The sequence below is a fragment of the Myxocyprinus asiaticus genome, chromosome 5, assembly GCF_019703515.2.
Source record: "Myxocyprinus asiaticus isolate MX2 ecotype Aquarium Trade chromosome 5, UBuf_Myxa_2, whole genome shotgun sequence".
NCBI classification, from domain to species: Eukaryota; Metazoa; Chordata; class Actinopteri; order Cypriniformes; family Catostomidae; genus Myxocyprinus; species Myxocyprinus asiaticus.
Genome location: NC_059348.1, coordinates 61,081 through 82,741, shown reverse-complemented (window position 1 = coordinate 82,741; position 21,661 = coordinate 61,081). Strand labels below are relative to the sequence as shown.

General features: G+C 40.9%; 1 protein-coding gene across 1 annotated transcript in view; it reads left to right on the top strand.

Annotated features, from left to right (window-relative positions):
• The window catches only part of si:ch211-241e1.3 (laminin subunit alpha-3), a 40,852-nt gene extending 26,850 nt beyond the window's left edge, over positions 1-14,002 (top strand). The window contains exons 19-30 of the mRNA XM_051697467.1: positions 6,736-6,884; positions 7,266-7,428; positions 7,523-7,650; positions 8,071-8,227; positions 8,660-8,770; positions 8,865-9,001; positions 10,222-10,339; positions 10,434-10,574; positions 10,955-11,085; positions 12,837-12,968; positions 13,063-13,185; positions 13,805-14,002. Coding sequence (XP_051553427.1) covers positions 6,736-6,884; positions 7,266-7,428; positions 7,523-7,650; positions 8,071-8,227; positions 8,660-8,770; positions 8,865-9,001; positions 10,222-10,339; positions 10,434-10,574; positions 10,955-11,085; positions 12,837-12,968; positions 13,063-13,144 — 1,449 coding nt within the window. The 3' untranslated portion in view covers positions 13,145-13,185; positions 13,805-14,002. The remainder of the gene's footprint in view (positions 1-6,735; positions 6,885-7,265; positions 7,429-7,522; positions 7,651-8,070; positions 8,228-8,659; positions 8,771-8,864; positions 9,002-10,221; positions 10,340-10,433; positions 10,575-10,954; positions 11,086-12,836; positions 12,969-13,062; positions 13,186-13,804) is intronic.
• Positions 14,003-21,661: the final 7,659 nt, after the last annotated feature.

Sequence of the window (21,661 nt, the reverse complement as noted above, 5' to 3'; positions counted from 1 at the left end):
CAATGTACAATGACCCAAAAAGTATTTGGACACTTACAGTCGAGCCTCTAACATTTGAAAGTCATTTCATTTGGTATCAAAGCAGGTGTCATCTGCAAACAACTGGTGCTAGGAATTTTATCAAAATGAAATTTCCTGAGCCATTTTTGTAATTACTTAACTAAAAGTCAGTAACTGTGATGTGATCACAAGAATTTAAAATATAATGCATTGTACTTTTTTTGTGATTAAAATGTTTTATTGATTCATACACTAAATAAAGAAAAGCAAAACATATATACATAGAATCAACATTTAACCCCCACTATTACCCCTCCCCCTCCCAGTCCCCGCCCTGACCCTCAACAAACATTCCTATGGTCACACGAGTATATAAACACACACACACAAATAAAGCTATATATATATATATATATATATATATATATATATATATATATATATATATATATATAAAATAATCACACACATTTATATCTATACCTCTCTCTCCACTGCCCCTCCAGAAGAGCCCTCCAACTAGTTGCCCAAAACTCCAAATAGTTGCCACATTTCCCAACAAACAAATCCAAGTTACCCAGTCTTCTAAATTACACTTCCTCAAAAGCCACCACCCTCCCCATCTCCATGCACCACTCCTGAAATGGGGGCACTCCAGCCGACCTCCATCCCCTTAAAACAATTTGTCTGGAATCCGAATGCCCAATACGTCACACAAAACTCTGAACCTTCAACCAAAATTCTTGGATCTTAACACACCACCAAAAAACATGGGTTGTGTCTCCATCTTCTGACTGGCATCGCCAGCAGGTGGGTGTGTCTTTAATACCAAGCCAATACAATCTAGAGGGGGTCCAATAGAATCGATGTAAAATCTTGAATTGCACAAGGCGCACCCCTTGCCTTTCTAGATGCAGACTTGATGTTTTTTTAGAATCCTAGCCCACACTCCCTCCTCCAATACCAAGTTTAAATCTTTCTCCCATAATTTCTTGAGAGAAGTTGAAGCTCCGTCCCCCAGACTCTGAATTAACAGCGAGTAATACACTGATGCATCATGACCTTTTCCAAAAGCAGTAATCACCACTCCCAGAGTATCTGCCGCTTTAGGGGGTGTATGCTACTCCCAAAAATAGTACAGAGCAGGTGGTGCTGCTGTAAATACCTAAAAAACAGATCTGAGAATCCCAAAATGTTGAACCAAATTTTCAATAGATCTCAACACTCCACTCTCATATAGGTCACAAAGTATATTAACCTCCCTCACAATCCACTCTGATCAGCAGAAAGGGGACTTATTAATACATAATTTTGGGTTCAGCCATATGCTCGAAGCAACATTTAAATAAATGTCCGAATTAAACACTCTGGACACTTCAGTCCATACAGAGTTCAAATGCGAGATAAAGGGGTGTAACTTAACTTCTCCGGTTAGTTTAATAGAAAGGCTTTGCAATGGCGAAATAGGGGCAAAAACTTCTTCTTCAATACAAAACCAGGTAGGGGCTCTCTCAGGTGGAAGCGACCAATGAGTAAAATATCTGAAACCGAATGCATAATAATAAAAATAAATCTTGGGTAGGCCTAGCCCACCTTTGTCAATGTAACTTACTGAAATGCAATCTGGGACGTTTACCATTCCAAATGAAGGACTTTGCTATGCAATCAAATTGCTTGATATAAGAAAGGGGGACATCAATAGGGAGAGACTGTAGCAGGTAGTTGAATTTTTGAATACAATTCATTACAATTAATAACATTAACCTTCCCAATCATAGATAAATGTAACGAAGCACACCTGCCCACATCACTCGAAAACTTTTTTATTAAAGGGTCAAAATTAACTCTAAATAAATCACATACATTTGTTGGGAATAAAATATCCAAATACTTAATGCCCTGTTTGGGCCACTGGAAGGCGCCCAGCTGAAAAGCCGTTACCAGGCAGTATGCTGTTAGAGCCAAAGCTTCGGATTTAGAAGGAAATTTGAAAAGAAAAGGAATTAATAATTCTGTGGAGGCATGGCATAGATCTAGTAGGGTCGGAGACGAATAATAAGATATCATCTGCGTAAAGCAAAAGCTTATGCACCACACCTCCCGCCACCACCCCTGAAAAATCATCCTCATTTCTTATCACAGCTGCTAATGGTTCCAGGGCAAGACAGAACAATAATGGGGAAAGAGGACAACCCTGCCCGGGTGCCCCTATCCAGAGTAAAATAATCTGAAATGAATGCATTTGTTTGTACCGCCACTACAGAGTGTCTATAAAGTAACTTAATCCAACCAATAAAAGTATTCCCAAACCCGTACATTTCCAAAATCTTAAAAATATAATCCCATTCTACCATATCAAATGCCTTTTCGGCATCAAGTGAGATGGCAGCGACCGGAGTCTGATCTTTTGCCACTGACCACCTGATATTGATGAAACGCCTGTTATCAGAAGAGCTATGGCCCGAATAAACCCCACCTGATGTATATGTATATGAGATGCCATAACCTTACTTAGTCGGTTAGCCAAAATTTGTGACAATATTTTAACATCTAGCTGGATCAGAGATATTGGACGGTAACTCTTACACTCTCTTGGATCTTTGTCCTTTTTAAGAATCAGACTGATCCAGGCTTGCATCATGGTTGGCAGAAGCTTTCCATTCATTAATGATTCCGTATAAACTTCTAGCAAAAGTGGAGAAAATTCTGTAGCATAAGATCTAAAAAACACAGCGACAAAGCCATCTGGCCCTGGAGCCTTGCCTGTAGGCAAGGCCTTAATTACCTTGCCAAGCTCCTCCAAGGTTATCTCAGAATCAAGATAATTTTTTTGCTCAGCCGTCAGTTTAAGAAGTTCTAATGGTTCCACAAAGTTTCTAAAATCCTCATCAGTAGACGAAGACGTGGAACTATAGAGATCAAGATAGAATTATTTAAAAGCATTATTAATATCAATGGCCGAGGTAAATATTTCACCACCAGCAGATTTCACTGAGGAAATGGTAGAAAAAGACTCTCTCTGTTTTATATATCTAGCCAGAAGTTTTCCTTCTTGTCCCCCGACTCAAAGTATGACTGTCTTGTTCTGAATAGCCAAAACTCCACCTTCCCTGACAAAATATTGTTATATCTGTATTTCAATCATGTCAATTCTCTGAGGCCATCAGACAACATTCGGTGCTTCAGCAGCACTTTTAATATTCCCTTCCAACTCCACAGGTTTTCTTGCTTTGGATTTTTTGGTGAATGAGGCATACTGTATGATCCGGCCCCTAAGAACCACCTTAAGTGCCTTCCAAGCCACCCCCACAGAGGATACTGAGGACCAGTTGGTCTTGATATAAACATTGATTTCAGCCTTTAACATTTGTTGGAATTCAGGATTTTGCAAAAGGGATACATTAAAGTGCCAACAATACGATTTCTTTTTCTCCATTTGTGGCAGCACCTCTAAACTCACCAGGGCGTGATCTGAAACTAAAATGTTTCCAATTGAGCAATCAACAATGGATGAAATAAGGGACTTAGATTTTAAAAAAAAAATCTATTCTAGAATAAATCTTGTGGACTGATGAATAAATGTATAGTCCCTACCAGATGGGTTCAAAAGTCTCCAAATATCTGTAAGATCAAGATTTTTACACATCCTGTGAAGCGTCAATATTGCTCTAGGAGGCTTGCACACTTTTGCTTTACTATGATCAAGGACTGAGTCCATCAAAAGATTAAAGTCTCCTCCCAGTATTATATCATGAGGGGTGCCAGCGGCTTGCAACATCCCTTCCAGATCTATAAAAAAAGCCCTGGTCATCAATGTTAGGTGCGTAAATATTAGCCAAAATAAGACTTTGCCCCTGAATTTCTGCTAAAACAATAATGACTCTTCCTAATTTAAATTTAATCTGTTTGAGACATTTGAATTGTAGATGCTTACTTATCAGTGTAATGACTCCCCTGATCATACTTGAGCCAGCACTCAAGAAAACATGTCCACCCCATATCTTCCCAAATTTTTCAGCTTCCTGCGGGGAAAGATGCGTTTCCTGAAGAAACACTATAGCATATTTGTTACGCTTAAGAAGAGAAATAGCCTTCCTTCTTTTTATGGGGTGCCCCAACCCATTCACATTCCACATGGAGAGAGACAATCCACTCATATTAACATCTGACATTTTGACATATGAAAAAAAAATAGATTGTGTGTCAAAAACAAAATGATAAAGACTACATTCCAACATTAGTGCAACAATCAAACCCCGAACTTACCCAGAACCAAACAAACAGAAAAAAGAAAAACATGCGCATTAACCCCACGCACGACAGCGCCGACTGGCGTCCATCTCTCTAAACTCAAACAGTCCATGCACGCCTACGAGAGCCCCTGCGAGAACTTTGTCGTCAGATTGCTCAAGTCCAGTGTTTCTATACAAATTTTGTGAGACAAGAGTTACACAACAAAAGATAATTTATAAAACAAACTCCAGCCAATAGGCGGAATAAACACAAAGAACGTGTAGATTCATCCACATAACTGTCCCGAAAGTATGTTATTCCACAAAACAAACTCCAGCCACTAGGCGGAAACAGCACAAAAAGAAAAAGAAAAAAAAGGGGACGCTCAGTTTCCTCGGACAGTCAAACTTATGTTCAGTGAGCTAGCCCATTCGGCTGCTACATGAGTGCAACAAATGACCTAATCACTCCAGTGTCTTGCAAGTAATACTCCACAAAACTAACTCCAGCCAATAGGAGGCATAAGCGCTAGTGATGGGAAGATAGGATCATTTTACTGACATTCTACTGAATCTTTGAGTCTCATTAAGCAAAATGAATGAATCTTTATTCAAGTAATTTCGTTCATTTCGTTCATTTGAGCAGAATTAAATTAAAATGTTAAATTTTCAATAACCAAAATTAGGTCACCTCCAAAATCAAGAACGAACGACTCGGACCAGATGAGTTGAAATGTAAACTAATAATTTCTGTTTCCAGTACAGTGCCTATGCGGTTTTCACGTAACAAACGAAAGGAGGTTGCACATGTGCCAACACAAAATGAATGAATCACTCTCTGAGACTACTCGTTCTTCTGTCACATAAAATATTAGTTCAAAATGAAGGAATCATTCATGAAGGACCCATCACTAATAAGCACAAAGAACGTGCAGATTCATCCACTCAACAGTCCCAAAGGAGTGTTACTCCACAAAACAAACTCCAGCCACTAGGCGGAACCAGCACAAAGAGAAACAAAAAGGCGCTCAGTTCCTCGAACAGTCAAGTGAATGTTCAGTGAGTCGGTCCATTCGGCTACAACGTGAGTATCACAAAATAACTTACTCACTCCATTGACTTTATGAAGGACATCGCTTGCTGGGGACATGTGAATGTTTTACGGCCATCCTTAGCATCTATTCTCAACTTGGCCGGGAAAATCAGTGCAAAAGTTCGGAAGTGGCCTTCCGTTGATGTAAGAGTTTCTTGCATTCCTTGAATCAATCACGTTTCTCTCTTGTTGAATTCGCAAATTCTGGAAACAAGGAAATGCTGTGGTTCGTCCAAAAAAGCCTTCCTTTACTCCTTGCCTCGCTCAACACTAGATCTTTATTGGATGAGCTCCGAAATTTGGCCAGAATTGAACGAGGCCTGTCTTCCTCAGCGGATCGCTGAGCTGAAACCCTGTGAGCTCACTCGATTTCCAGCTGATGGCCTGTTATGTCAAGCAGATTCAGATTCGGCTTCAGGAATTCCAACGATTCGTACGTTATTCCGCCGGTTACGGTTCTCCATGTCCTCCAATTTCTCCCAGACGTGTTCCAAATCCATCTTGGTTGCTAGTGGATTAGCAGCTAATTCCCTCTCCAATGACTCCAGATAATCGATCCATTTCACGACATCCCCCACTCTTGTGACCACCTCAGTGAATTTTGTCTCCATGGCAGTGATCGATCAACGTATTACAGCAAGATCTTCCAAGTCAGCAACAAACTTCGTCAGCATTGCCGACATGTTCAACATTTCTCGCTGAATTTCCCGCACTTCCCCAACCAAATCGAGTCCTGGGATTGCGGCCTTCTCAGGGGTATCAGCTTGAGCATGTAAGTGCCTTTTAATGTCTCCAGAGCCCGAGGTTTTTGAATTCTTTGACATATTGTCCTCCTAGAACAGTTATGGAACAGAGTGCATCGAATCTCACCGGTTTATGACATTTTAACATAGTATTAAAACTAGCAAAGTGCGCAGAGCTCGCCGTTCACATCATGGCCGAACCTCGCATGGCATCACGTGACCCCCTGCGTTGTACTTTTTGACTAAAAGTATAATTAAATTACAGTGACTAATTAATTTGTAATCAGATTACACCCAACACTGCTCGCACACAGTTGCGTGTTCTAGCCTTTGAAAATATACCCCATTGACTATGAGCCCAGTATGGACGTATTCAACGCATGACCTTCAATCCCAGGCACATGCTCAGACGATGTGCTCTGACGTGCTAGAAAAAATTGGCTGTATACAGACCACGCAGTCTATGCTGATGACAAAATTTACATCATACACACTGGGTGCGAGCTATAACGGCACATGGAAAACTGAAGCGTACTTTGACCTTAAATAAGCACATGAAAAAAACAATGCAAAAATAATACAACTTAAAGACTTCAAACTTAAACTTAAAGATAAATCTATGAACATTGCAGCAGGCCTTCAATGCTTTCACTGAATGTTCTTGCAGGCATCTTCAGACTACTTTGGCATGGCTCTCAGAGAGAATATCCTGCATGTTATTTATAAGCTCAACGGAGAGGAGTACGACATAGAGACAACCAACATCACAGAGTCTCCGTCTGAACCGGCCTTCTTTGACAAAATTGACATTCACAGGTAGTAACACTCAGTATGAATGTAAAATTGACTGTTAGGAGGACAAATGCATTGGACATATTTTATTATAGACTTCAGCACTTAAGTGACACTGACATTGTCATGGTATTTATTGTTTTATACACATAAATTAATAGAATTGACGTATTTTTATTTTTTCCCTCTCTAGTTGTATCTTACAAAAAGTGCCACATTTGCAAATATCCATTTAAAGACCCTTTCAAATCAACATGTTTGTTAGATTTGAGGCCATCTATGCAAGTGTGCTCTTTAAATTACACTGGAAAATGGGCCAAACATATTGATTATTTGGGGGCATTTAACTTGCATTCTTTTTTTATCCACTATATGCACCTTAATTTTTTATTTGTTGTCATCTAGAATTTACCAGGCTGCTGAGGTTATTCACACACAGCAGTTCACATCGAGCAACCCGAAGGCTCCACTGACGAAAGGATACTTGGGTCAGCTGACCCGCAACCTGCTCGATCTCAGACCTGACATCATGGTCTTCTATGTAGGCGGTTATCCGGACAGCTTCACGGTAAATATTCGCATTTAGTGGTGCTTTCACAGACATTTGTGTTATGGCATATTTCTTTTTTAAAACAACATTTTTCTTTCTCTTTTTTGCTTAGCCACCGACCTCACTCAACTACGGCAAATACAAGGGCTGCATTGAGTTCACCAACTTCAATGAGAAATTAATCAGTCTGTACAACTTTAAGAACGCGGTTAATATTAACTTAGAAACCCCATGCAAGAGGTGAGCTCCCAACATGTGATATCTGAATAATACAAATTTGATTTTTATTTTGCGAGTGGTTCTTGCCCACTCAAAAGTCTCTACCATGTCACTATGGGTGTTGTGGGTGGTATTATGGTTGTGAATGAGTGAACATTTGTAGAATTTTGGAATTTTTTGTTCACTGAGACAATATTACAAAAAGAATAAGTGCACTAAATTGGGGATAGGGAGTGATTTCGGACACAGCTCATGAACACTATTTTTGAAAACATTTTCACACCCTGCAGTTTTTAGTCAAAATAACCATAATTATAATAATTATAAACACTGTGACTGGACATGTTACATTAGAATGTCACTGAACCTCTTATTTATTATATACTTTATCATAAAAATGAAAATTGTAAAACCAATTTTTGTCTTTCTCTGTTACCTTAGACATATCCCAGTAAAAACCCCTGAGTCAGACTACTTTGAAGGCACTGGCTACGCCAAAGCCCTGCTGTTACGGGATCCTGCCACAAAAATAATCAACCAGAAAATGGAAACTCGATTGGAGGATGCTCTTTTGATGTATTTAGGAGATGAGAATGATGTAAGAATTTGTTTGGAACATTTGGTCATTTCATTTTTACAGTGATGCACAAAGCTTCAGTGTTATAAAGGGGTTCACTGCTTGGAAATGAAAATGAATGTCAACTGAAAAAAATAAGGTTTAGCAGAGAAGCATCTTCTTATCAACAACCATTTTAACTGTATTTGGTTGATGAGTTGAGCTAAATGGTTTTTTACCATTATTAGGTTTTTGGACCACTTTGTTGGTTTCTGGATTCTTTAAAGCACCCGTACAATCACACCTTTCAAAAGAATTTGAGAATTAAACGTTTATTGTGGAACTTATAAAGGTTCTCTTCCGACATCAGGAAGTAAATCCCTTTTTGATTCTAATGGGGACTTTATTTTTAGGAGTGTAAATGTATTTCTTGTTTTTTGAGCCTTCTCATTTTCACATTATATTTCCTTTCAGGACTTTTTCTACAGCATCTCTCTGGAGAGAGGTTATGTTGTTGTGCGTGGCCAAGAGAAAAATAATATTTTGGAGCCACTCAAAAGTGAGACGAAATCAAGCCTTTCTCCGGTGAGGCACAATAATGGTGGCTTTTGCTTTTATATTGATAGTCGTGGCTAGTCTCGGCACTGAAATTGAATTTGAAACATCTTCTGTCTTTCAGGAAGCAGATGTGAGGATCGTCATCAGTGAAAAGGGTTTTATTGTCCGAGTGGGGAGCATCGAGGTTAAAAAGACAGACATCCCACAAAAGTTCAAGCACTTCTACATTGGTGGCATACCCAAGATTTTGCGTGACAGGTCTGTGTTGTAGGTTACATTCACAACAAAGCCAAAGGTTTTGTTCACACTGACATTTTTTAAGTGATGAAATCTGATCCATTTGGTCAGACAGTGTAGTCAATATCGGTTGATGCATCCTAAAAATAGTTGAGTTGAGTTGCTGTCAGTGCGGAAAGAGTGGAAAAAAACTTTTTTCACTCAAAAATTTGCCTCTCCTGATGTCTTTCTTGACATACGGTGCTGAACTCACGAGGTGCATGAGAGAACAAGTGACAGAGGCATTACAGCGTTTACACATTCATGCGAAACTATGTGAGAAAGAGTTAGCAGACATTAGCTCTAGACAATACTGTGAAGTTGCATGCTGAATGACAAAATCTACTTGAAATCTACTTGAAGACATACTAATTGGATTTCAGGTTTGTAAAATCAGGTTTCCATCTTCTTTATGTAAACAAAACTCTTAATTTATGACAAATGTTGAGTTAGATGGCACTTACTGTAAAATGCATGAATTCCAACATGACTGTTCACACTGCAAAACATGTTTCCCATTGATATCTATATGAAAGTTGCCCAGATCAGAATAGAGAATGTGCACTTCAATCTTATTTTGTTCATCGTCCAAAAACAGTGTGAATGTAGCCATAATGCCATCTCCTCAAGCTGATATAACAGGTAGATGTGACTCTAACCTTTTCAGAACAATCACAAGATTGTTTAGCATCAAGAGTGCTGCCTTGTGGGGGCCTGGGTAGCTCAGCAAGTAAAGACGCTGACTACCACACCTGGAGTCACAAGTTCGAATCTAGGACGTGCTGAGTGACTCCAGTCAGGCTTCCTAAGCAACCAATTGGCCCGGTTGCTAGGGAGTGTAGGGTCACATGGGGTAACCTCCTCGTGGTCGCTATAATGTGGTTCGCTCTTGGTGGGGCACATAGTGAGTTGTGCATGGATGCCGTGGAGAATAGCGTGAGCCTAAACATGCGCTATGTCTCCGGGGTAATACACTCAACAAGCCACGTGATAAGATGCGTGGATTGATGGTCTCAGACGCAGAGGCAACTGAGATTCGTCCTCTGCCACCCAGATTGAGGTGAGTCACTATGCCACCACGAGGACTTAGAGAGCATTGGGAACTGGGCATTCCAAATTGGGGAGAAAAAGGGGAGAAAATAAAAAGAGTGCTGTCTAATGAGTTTCTTAATAACTGTTGAATGTGAATGATTTTACTTTAGATACAACATCACTACTCCTGCTCTGAAAGGCTGTGTGAAAATCGGAACAGCTGCTGGTGTAATTCCAGAGATCAAGGAGAAAGTAGGGATTGGCAGAGGCTGCTCTCAAGAGTCACTGGTAATCAATTTCATCTTCATGTATTTTGTCTATTTAATTCTGTTTTAAAAATGACCATGAAACATCCCGATGTGTAACGGGAAAATCTTTTCAGGTGGTGAGGAAAGCGGAGTTCATTCTAGGCAGTGCATTAGAGAAACTTCCTGAAGACTTTACCTTGGAGGGAGATGTGAACCTTTCACTCGGCTTCAGGAGTACAGAACCAGATGGTCTACTGCTGCAGAACAGCAACGCTGTACATATATCTTCCACTGTTTTTTATATATATATATATATATATATATATATATATATATATATATATATATGCACACTATATATAGCCCTGCAAAGGCAAAACACAGGAACAGCACATTTTGAGTCAAACCCGAACTCGGGTCTCTTAGACAGCCGAGTTTGGTTAAGCTATGGTCATAATCAGAGAAAATGGATTAAGACTATTATATAATCCACATTTGGCTGGACAATCAAAACACTTGTAATTCTCAGACTCATTGTTGGCATGTTAGCTTTGAAGGGCAACAATAACACACATATACAGTCTACAACAACACATCACTTTCTCTTTATGTATCTTCAACACTGCTGACATAATTTGTGATTCCTCTCTGATAGAATAATCACATTGAGCTTTCCCTGGAGAACGGGCACGTGGTGTTGAAATTCCAAGGCAACATCTGGAAATCTACTAAACAGTACCAGGATGGTGAATGGCATTATGTCACTGTGTTCAGACAAGGTCAACGGTAAGATTAATTTGCCTGAACAAACAGTTCAGTTCGAAATTGTTTTGCAAACATTAAAGGTTGTACAGTGCATCTTGTTTTAACTGACAACACACAAAAATGGAGTGGGGTTTACTTAAAGAATCCTACAAAACAATTTCTACCCAGAAAAATGCTAATACATTTAAAGTAATATTCTTTTATTCCTTTTCTTTAAAAAAAAACAAAGATCTGTGTTCCAGTGAGGCACTTACAATGGAAGTCAATGGGGCCAATTTTGGAGGTTTTTAAGACAGAAATGTGAAGTTTATAATTTTATAAAAGCACTTGCATTAATTCTTCTGTTAAAACTTGTGGATTATTTGAGCTGTAAAGTTGATTCAATTGTCATTTTTACAGTCGTTTTAGAATTTGTTAACATTACATCATCATGGTCGAAGTTGTTAAATTAGATATAACTTGGTCCGATTGACTTCCATTGTAAGTGTCTAATTGGAACACAGATTTTGGCTTTCTTTTCTTTTTTTTTTTCTTTTTTTTAAGAAAAGGAGGGGCTAGTCAAAATAAATTTTTGTGGTAATCAATATTATGCCACAAATGCTACACACAATTGTAGGTGACTTTAATAACAAATTCTCAAGTAAAGTTTACTTTTTAAAGTTTACTCTGTTTCAAGTAAATTTGACTCACTCTTTGTTTGTACATTTTATTCATGCAATGTAGCAATGAAATTAAGCCATGCTTTTAAAAGTGTACTAGCATTTCAATCCTTTATTAACATACTTAGCCACAAAAAGTTAAGTAAAATGTACTTATTTTATTTACCTGTAAAACTGACTACAATTAGCAAATAAATATGACAAGGTTTTCTAATTTAGGATTGATACATGAGGATGCATTAAACCACTTTTATGAGTCTTTTATTCTGATTTTGTGATATTTGGACCTTCAGAGTTCTGGTCACTAACCCTTTAATATTTTCAAGTTCATGCTTAAACTAACTCACTCAATGTAGAAAGTACTTTATCTTTTCTGCTATATTTACTTCAACACAAAATATATTTTTTCAGTGCACACTGCTCTACCAAGCTAAACTGCAGTAACAACAGCAATAATAAAAGAGTGTAAAATGGCTTCAAGTTGTTTTGATTGTCCAGCCAAATTATAAATAGTCTCACTCCATTTCGTCTAAATCTCAACTTAGTTTGGCCAAACCCACCTGTAATTAAAACAAATAATGGACAAAAAAAGTACACAAAAGTAAAAACCGATCAAAGATCTAAAATCTGATAACAATGTGCGTTCTTGAGTTGACTGACAGGTGATGTCTGTATCTAAAAAGTGATTGGCTCTTTTACCTGTAAGGCGGGATTTCCTTTTCCACATCTGCCATATTGGCCATTCCAATTTCTCCCATTCACTTTAATACAAGTGGTCCATCTTGGCTAAATAGACCATATTCACATACTCTGGAGTTTTTGGATTTGTAATATTTAAATGGCCAAACAAAGTTACACAGCTGTTAAAAAGACAGCTTTGTGTTAAATCCCATTTTGGGCTTTTCAATTAACCTCTCTCATTGTGAGTCTAGACACTGAACTAAAGTCAGATGACCTAAGGAGTGTTTATATTTTATAAAGTATGTCCAGAGCCATCTGACAAAAAAATGGTTCCTGGGTAGCTGTACATACTGGTTACATTCCTGTCATAGACATTTAATTAGCAAATAAGCACTTATCATTTTTTTATATTAATGTTCATCTTTGTTTCAGCGTTGAACTTCAAATTGATGAAGATGATGTTGGAAAGAAACTGACAGAATCTTCATCTGGATTGGATTCTCCAAACATCCTCCTGGGCAAAGACTCCTTCAAAGGCTGCATCTCCAACCTTTATCTGAGGAGGTCACTATCTATCTGAGTAATTCCTCCACTGGATAGCTTCTTTTCTCCCTGAAGTTTCCTGTATTAAAGGTGTGTGTTGTGTTTGTGTGTGCAGACGTGAGTCTCTTTATAGAGCAGAGGACCTGAGCTCTTACACTTCCACAGGAGGCGTGCTGTTAAGCACATGCAGGGCTTAACACAACATGTAGCTGCTGCCGACTGCAGGATCTCTCAGCAGGTTCGTGTCTACACTACTGCCATTTCTTTGTGCTCGCACAGACTGCCTAAAGAACTTAAAGGTGATGCGTGTCCTTTTCGATTTCGATTGTAAAATACTTATTCAGACAAACTGTGGAGTATCTGTCAGTAAATGGCTCTGTGACATTTTTAAAAACATTGCAACTGTTCGTTCGAGCAGCCCAACATAGTAATGCTGTGCCAATCAACTAATGGCTTAAGTTTGGGGCAGAACTATCTGTTGGATTGACAAATGGCAGAGAGAATGAGTGTTAGGGAAACCTGTTGTCTTTATTTCATTGTTGATGCTAGAAAAAATGCACACTTCACCTTTAAATAGATTATAAATGATCCTGTTTGTTAAATTAAACGAAACATAGCCTATATACAGTTAAAGTGTTTATTCAGGAAAACATGTCATTGCAAATATTAGTAGAGTATTGACCAATTAATTTATTTTTGTTGGTTTTATGCATTGTACTCATCTGCATCATTCTTCATCATAATTTGATTGGTTTTTTAAGGATTCATTACCTTATGTTATGGGAGATTTATGTCTGGAACCAATCTTGTGTTAACACAGCAATTTCAATGTTCTGTTTTGTGTTCTTTGTTTCCAGAGATGAAGAAAATCTGCAACTGTTTAACATGGAGATGTTTGGATTCATTTCTGTTATATTGTCAGTGTAACCAGCTTGGTTTTGAATTGCTGCATAACACATTTATAACTTCAGCATTAAAGATTTCTTCACTTTTCTTGTTAAGGTCATGTATTTATTTGTATTGCACTTTTCACAATACACTTCATTTCACAGTAACTTTACAGAAAATCATGTTGTAATTTTGTTAATGTCTTATAGTCCTCATTGAGCAGTTTCATTGAAAAACATCTTTAAAAGTCATGGAACACAAAACTCCATAAGATGTTGGTTAATGGAGAAAAATAACCTTGGGAGAAACCAGACTCACTGTGGGGGCCATTTCCCTTCTGGATAAACATTGTGATTATAATGCCAATATTAGTTATCTATATGTAATACAAGTCTTGTTTTAAGGAAGTAAACTGAGTAGATTGGTAGGCAATGTATAAAACTAAAGGATATTGACTGAACTGTAAGATTAATGATTAAGTGTCTTTGAAGTCCATCACAAATTTATGCAGGAAGTACACGTAGAAGCAGTGGTCCCCGCTGGTTGGCTAGTAAAGGCCTTTGTTGGCAGTAATGTATTTAATCATTTTTATTTTAGTAATTTCAAACAGTGTCCTGTGGTAAAATTCATATAAAATGATTTTTACAAGAATTTTCCAGTTATTCACTAATTATAATACATGCAGCTTTTATGAGCTCATATTAATTGAAAGACTACATGGAATATATGAACTTTAAAAAATTCATTTGAACTAGTAAAGGCAAAAAGGTGATTGAAAACTGTGGGGGAAAAAATAAATTTATCAGTGCATTTATCATTATGTGCCGTTCATCATTGGAGGGCACATAATGATACACCCACTTATCCTATGTAAGGTCACAGGAGCCTATGTGGCAGGGGAACACCCTAAACAGGAGTCCAGTCCATCAGAGGGATAACACACATACTGTAGACCAGGGCTCTTCAACTACTTTCTTGCAGAGCTCAGATTATCCAGATGAAAACTTGACATTTTTTCCATATTTATCTTAGCGAACACTTTCATTGCAAGTGACATGTTACTTAAAAAGCACCCTTAATACTATGCATTTATTCATATTAAAATAGTCACAGGGTATACTGTATATTGAATTATAATTTTTTAGGGTCTGGCCATAAATCCCTTCATTAGATCTGGCTGAAAAACAAACATGACTTACACTCTTAACAAACAATGTTTAATCAACTATGCTTTGATAATAATACTACTAATAATAATTTTAACATTTTAGGGCTATTGTTTACAAATTATTAAAACTGGGGAGAAACATTTAGACCTGCTAAAGCCCTCTCACAATCTCAACCCACATATGTAAACAATGGTCAGATAGAAATGTCATGTTTACTTAAGAATGCATTTAAACGTAATATTCTTTCTTTCTTTTTTTTTTTTTAAAGAGAGATAAAATGTCTATTCTTCCATTTTCTCTATTAGGAAAAATTAGTCCTGCAAATACTGTGAATTTGCACACAATAGCCAGTGCAGGAGCCAGTTTTTTTGTGCAGATGATCACTGGCAAAATAAGAATAAAATGAGTAACAACTGCGGTGATCATTTTTTCTATCTATAGATTTGACCGCACGCCACACAACCACTTGTATAAATACAAATTGTCCTGATCCAAAGATCCGGGGGAAAATCTAAACTTCCAAGTCTCCTTCAGTCTTTTGGAAACAGAGTGCACAGACCCCTACATCACCTTTATCAACTCAAATGAATATTTAAACAGCTCCCTCTCCCCACTAAGTAAGTGAAGTGAAATAGTAAGGTGTGCGTCTCTGACAAGGTGAGGCTATCTGAGTGTTTAAAATGTAGAAAAATGTATCGATGTGCTTAAAAAAGTGTTGTAAATACTGCATTAAAATGTTGCAGTACATTGTTTAACATGTGTCACACGTCTTACATGTGTCTCCAAAAAATCCTTTAAAATATTTACTATGTTTATTAAAAGAAAGTGTCTGTCTGTCTTTGCACAGATGGGAAAAACTGTGGGACCAATAGTAGATAACAGCCCTCATTTATTACTTTTTAGGCATTTGTTGATTGTGTGATCGAGCATCTGACTTCCAATCTGTTATTAAGTACCGGGTTCAAGTCTCATCTGAATTTAATATTTTGTTTATTTATTTTTTATACATCTGGAAAAGTAAAATGTAGGCTACCCAGCAAACGAGTGACATCAATATATTGCATAAGTACATATTTAATCACATAAAATGTGATTTAATATATAGGGTTAGATATTTAGTAGATATTACCTACTCTGCTGTCCTGTACTCTGCTGAGTCATTGCAATGAGTGTTGCAAGTTTTATGTGTAGCAAGTATGATGAGCCTCAGAGCTGGGATTAGCTATCACATCACAAAACGTCATGGTTATTGGTGTAACCTGCGTTCCCTGATGGAGGGAACGAGACGTTGGTGTCGATGTAGTGACACTAGGGGTCACTCTTGGGAGCCCGAGACACCTCTGGTCTTTGATAAAAGGCCAATGAAAATTGGCGAGTGGTATTTGCATGCCACTCCCCCGAACATACGGATATAAAAGGAGCTGGTATGCAACCACTCATTCAGGTTTTACGCTGAGGAGCCGATATAAGGTCCGGCCATTTCAGCGGGTAGTTCAGCGTTGTGGCAGGAGGGACCAACGTTTCGTTCCCTCCATCAGGGAACGGAGGTTACACCAGTAACCATGACGTTCCCTATCTGTCACTCACTTGACGTTGGTGTCGATGTAGTGACACTAGGGGTCCCTATACAAAACGCCACAAGGCTGAACTGTGTTACGTGAACTGGCGGTGTGTGGTGGGCAGATTTGCTGTGTGCCTCATAGCCAGCACACCAGGTCGACACGTAACCTCCCCCAACACAGTTATGAGTGTCGAACGGCCCTTTTTGGGGACAAGTCGACTACCCAAAGATAGAGACGGGCTTAACCCAGTCGTGGCCTCTTCTCCCCTTCTCTTTTTCCACTCCCTAAAAAAAGAAGGGGGATTATCCGACTGGGCCGCCAGGTCTAGTCGGGGGGTGTCCCTCCCAATTTTGTTTATTTAAGTGGAAAAATACATCACATGGTCTTTCCAACCATGTGGATATCCTTCAAGGTAGATCCTGCCCAATGGGGGAGGAGGTACTACAACATGGAGAAGACGCAGTTTGCCAGCAGGGAAATGAATTAGCGGAAGATATAGATCGCATGGGGTTAGCCTTACAGGGAACCGCCACATGCGGAGCACCTACCCCAGAACCGGGCTCTTAGTTAGCACGTGTACTGGGCCGGCAGTGAGTCTCTCCAAAAACTCGACTGCCACAGGGCTCGGAGGAAGTCAACCAGGGAACAAATTTTGTGAACACTACTGGGAATTAACAGTGCACGTCTTCAGCTCAAAAGGAGGTGGAAGGCACTATGTGCAAGCAATACACCCGACCGGCTATCCCAGGCTTATCCGCTTAGGTTGCGTGCCACTACCTGTGATGAAACCGTTTCCACCCGGAGGTTGTAGAACCTTGCAAAGGTGTTGGGTGTTGCCCAGCCCGCTGTTCTACAAATGTCTGTTAGAGAGGCACCTCTGGCCAGGGCCCAAGAAGCCGCTACACCACGGGTAGAATGGTCTCGTAGCCCTACTGGGGGCGGCATGTCTTGGGCGAGATATGCCATAGATATAGCATCAACAAGCCAGTGGGCGATCCTCTGCTTGGAGACAGCGCTTCCTTTCCACTGTGCACCAAAGCAGACAAAGAGCTGCTCAGAGAGTCTAAAGCTCTGCATGCGATCCAAATAGATGTGCAAAGCGTGCACCGGACACAGCAACACCAGGGCTGGGTCTGCCTCCTCCTGGGGCAGCACTTGCAGATTCACCACCTGGTCCCTAAAAGGAGTGGTGGGAACCTTGGGCACATAGCCCGGTCGCGGTCTCAGGATCACGTGAGAATAGCCCGGACCGAACTCCAGGCACGTTTCGCTGACAGAGAACGCTTGCAGGTCACCTACCCTCTTGATGGAAGTGAGCGCAGTCAGGAGGGCAGTCTTCAGGGAGAGTGCCTTAAGCTCAACTGACTGCAAAGGCTCAAAGGGGGCTCTCTGTAGGCCCTGAAGAACTATGGAGAGATCCCATGAGGGAACAAGGGGTGGTCTGGAGGGATTCAGCCTCCTAGCGCCTCTTAGGAACCTGATGATCAGGTCGTGCTTTCCTAAGGACTTACCGTCAACTGCGTCGTGGTGTGCTGCTATGGCAGCAACGTACACCTTCAAGGTGGAAGGGGACAGCCTCCCTTCCAACCTCTCCTGCAGGAAGGAAAGCACTGATCTGGCTGCGCATCTCTGGGGGTCTTCGTGTCGAGAAGAACACCACTTAGTGAACAGACACCACTTCAAGGCATACAGACGCCTCGTAGAGGGGGCCCTAGCCTGAGTGATCGTGTCTACCACCGCGGGTGGTAGGCCACCTAGGTCTTCCGCGTCCCGTCCAGGGACCAGACATGGAGATTCCAGAGGTCTGGGTGCGGGTGCCAGAGGGTGCCCCATCCCTGAGAAAGAAGGTCCTTCCTCAGGGGAATTTGCCAGGGGGGAGCTGTCGCGAGGAGCGTGAGGTCCGAGAACCATGTCTGGGTGGGCCAGTAGGGTGCTACCAGGACGACCTGCTCCTCGTCCTCCCTGACCTTGCACAGAGTCTGTGCAAGTAGGCTCACTGGGGGAAACGCGTATTTGCGAATGCCAGGGGGCCAGCTGTGTGCCAGCGCATCTATGCCGAGGGGAGCCTCGGTGAGGGCGTACCAGAGCGGGCAGTGGGAGGATTCTTGGGAGGCGAACAGGTCCACCTGTGCCTGACCAAATCGACTCCAAATCAGCTGGACCACCTGGGGGTGGAGTCTCCACTCTCCCCTGCGGGAAACCTGCCGTGACAGCGTGTCCGCTGTAGCGCTGAGGTTGCCCGGGATATGAGTGGCTCGCAGTGACTTGAGGTGCTGCTGACTCTGGAGGAGGAGACGGCGGGCGAGTTGTGACATACAGCGGGAGCGCAGACCGCCTTGGCGGTTGACATATGCTACCGCTGCCATGCTGTCTGTCCGAACTAGCATGTGCTTGCCCTGGATCAATGGCCGGAACATCCGCAGGGTGAGCAGAACCATCAAGCCACGAGGGTTCAGGGGAGAGCAGAGGGTCCCACTCTAGCCCGACGCTCGCGGCCGCCCGGGAAAGCATGTCCATCATTTCGGCATCGGCCTGTAACTGGGCGACTGTCCCCCAAGGGGGAAGCCCAGCTGAGGCTTCTGCGTCCGACTGGACAAGCCCGCTCTCCGATGCTGCGCTCGAGAGCTCATCATCTTCGTGGACCTCAAACAAGAAGCCAGACTCGTCGTGCGATGAGCCAGCGAACTCATCCGGAAGCCCAATTGGGGCAGACGAGCGTGCTGGGGAATGGGAGGTCTGCGGGGGTATACCCGGCGGAGGCGATCCCATTGAGGTCCCCAAATCGCCCCCAGCGCCAGCCGCACTGACCTCAAACCCGTAGGTAGGAGGACCAAGGCGGGGAGCCGCTGGGGTGGCTTGCTTCCTTCCGAAAGCAAGCCACGACCGCAATGTTGCCATGGTCATGTTCTCGCAGTGAGAACATGAACCATTCATAAACGCTGCCTCCGTGTGGGTCGCGCCCAGACACGAAAGACAGCGATCATGACCATCCGAAGTTGAGAGAAAACGACCGCAACCAGGAATAACACACGAACGGAAAGGCATCTTTAGAAAGACGCGTCTTTTAAAAGACATTCCGTGTGTGCGCTCTTTTAGAGAAATATACTCTTTTAGAGGGGAAAAACGCTCTTTTAGAAAATATACTCTCTAGTTTTTCTGCCGAAGCGCCCAGGGGCGTTCTCTGCAGTGCACCAGTGCAGAGGAGGGAGAAGCTGCTGAAATGCGCCATCAGATCCAGCAGAGGTGAATGAACAGTGTTATTCAGCTCAATGAGCATGACCGTTCGGCTCCGAAGAGAAAATCTGAATGAGTGGTTGCATACCAGCTCCTTTTATACCCGTATGTTCGGGGGAGTGGCATGCAAATACCACTCGCCAATTTTCATTGGCCTTTTGTCAAAGACCAGAGGTGTCTCGGGCTCCCAAGAGTGACCCCTAGTGTCACTACATCGACACCAACATCGAGTGAGTGACAGATAGGGAACATGACACTATCAAGTCATGCAATAGTGTCTGTAAATCAATTGTGAAGCTCTACAAAAGAGACACCAAACACATGCACTTTTCTCTTACATGCCCATAAAACTTGTAAGGAAAGTATGACATACAGCTATGAGGAGGAGAGAAGAAAATTGAGACCTATCAAAGGCATCTTTGGCTGTCTGGTAACATGAGGCATTTGTAATATGATAAACATCATCTAATATGGTTGCTGACTGAAGTGCTGAATACAGACATGTATATGTGGGTCCCATATGGGTTAAGCTTGGGCTACATGGGTACCGAATGGGCATGGTCCCAAAATGGGCATCTTATCTGGGGCCTACTTGGGTCAACTAAGTAGGTCCCACATGGGTGAACCCAGGTGGGCTTCCTATGTGGGTCCTAGTTGGGTCACTAACGGGAAATTAGTGCATGGGCTTAAAATGGGCAACACAAATGGGGACCAATTGGGTTTAACCAATAGGTTAGACATGTGAAAACACAATCAGTCCCATATAGGCTGACTACATGGGTCCAAGGTAGTACACGAATAGGTATTAAGTATTTGGGTTCAGAATGGGGAAAAACATATGGGGCCCCATAAGGCAATATCTACAGACTCCATAAAGTTAATTTTCTCTGTATTGATCATTTATGTCACATTCTGTCACTTTACTCACCAACCTGTTTCAAGTTGTATGTGTTAGATTAGTGTATGTTTAGATTAACAATAAAGTTTGTCTGTATTCAAAGATAATTTGACTGTGGTATATTTTGATAAATAATCTCATCCCTGTTATCAAAGATTTCGCTTCAAAGCTATACCTAAATATGTGTAATATTATTTTCAATAAGCTATGAGAATAATATTACTCCAATAAGTTAATTAATCATAATTCCTTTATTAAAGCTAATTCCTTATAATAGAAATTGTGAGCGGATACGAGACGTTGTATTACGATTTTAATGATGGAGAATTTTATCCAGACAAATAATCTAATTATTTGTCATTTATCTTGCTTATAATGGTTGTCGAACACAACTAATTCCATTATAAATTTTCTTACATAATAATGATGTAGAATAAGGACAGTTTAAATTAATTCCTAGCTCACATTCTGTTCCTACACCAGGAAACATGAGAACTGACAATACATGAGTGAAACTAGAAGGTATATATATACAAACAGATGATTGATGACAGAACAGGGAACAGGTGAGGAAGATGGGGAACAGATGGTTGTGATGAGGGCAGTGCAACATGGGAATTGCAGTATGGGCAAACTAACCATATCAAAATAAGAGTCCTTGTAAACAGGGGGTGATGATGAAGACGAAGTGACAGGAGTGAAGACAATGATGATGTGACAGGTTTATAGTCCTCGGTTACAAGAGATGCCTGAAGTGGTGAGGGAGCAAGTGACCAGTCAGATGAAGGAGCAGGTGACCATTCTGGAGGTGTTGGGGAATGACAATCAAAAAGAAGTGAAGATGAATGTTGAGGTGATGGAGCTTGTGATAAATTGGAATAGGAGGTGCTGGCAAAGATGCAGGAAATGACTGGAGAGCTATCCTAATTTTCTTTACCCATGATGCTTTCTTGTAAATGTTGA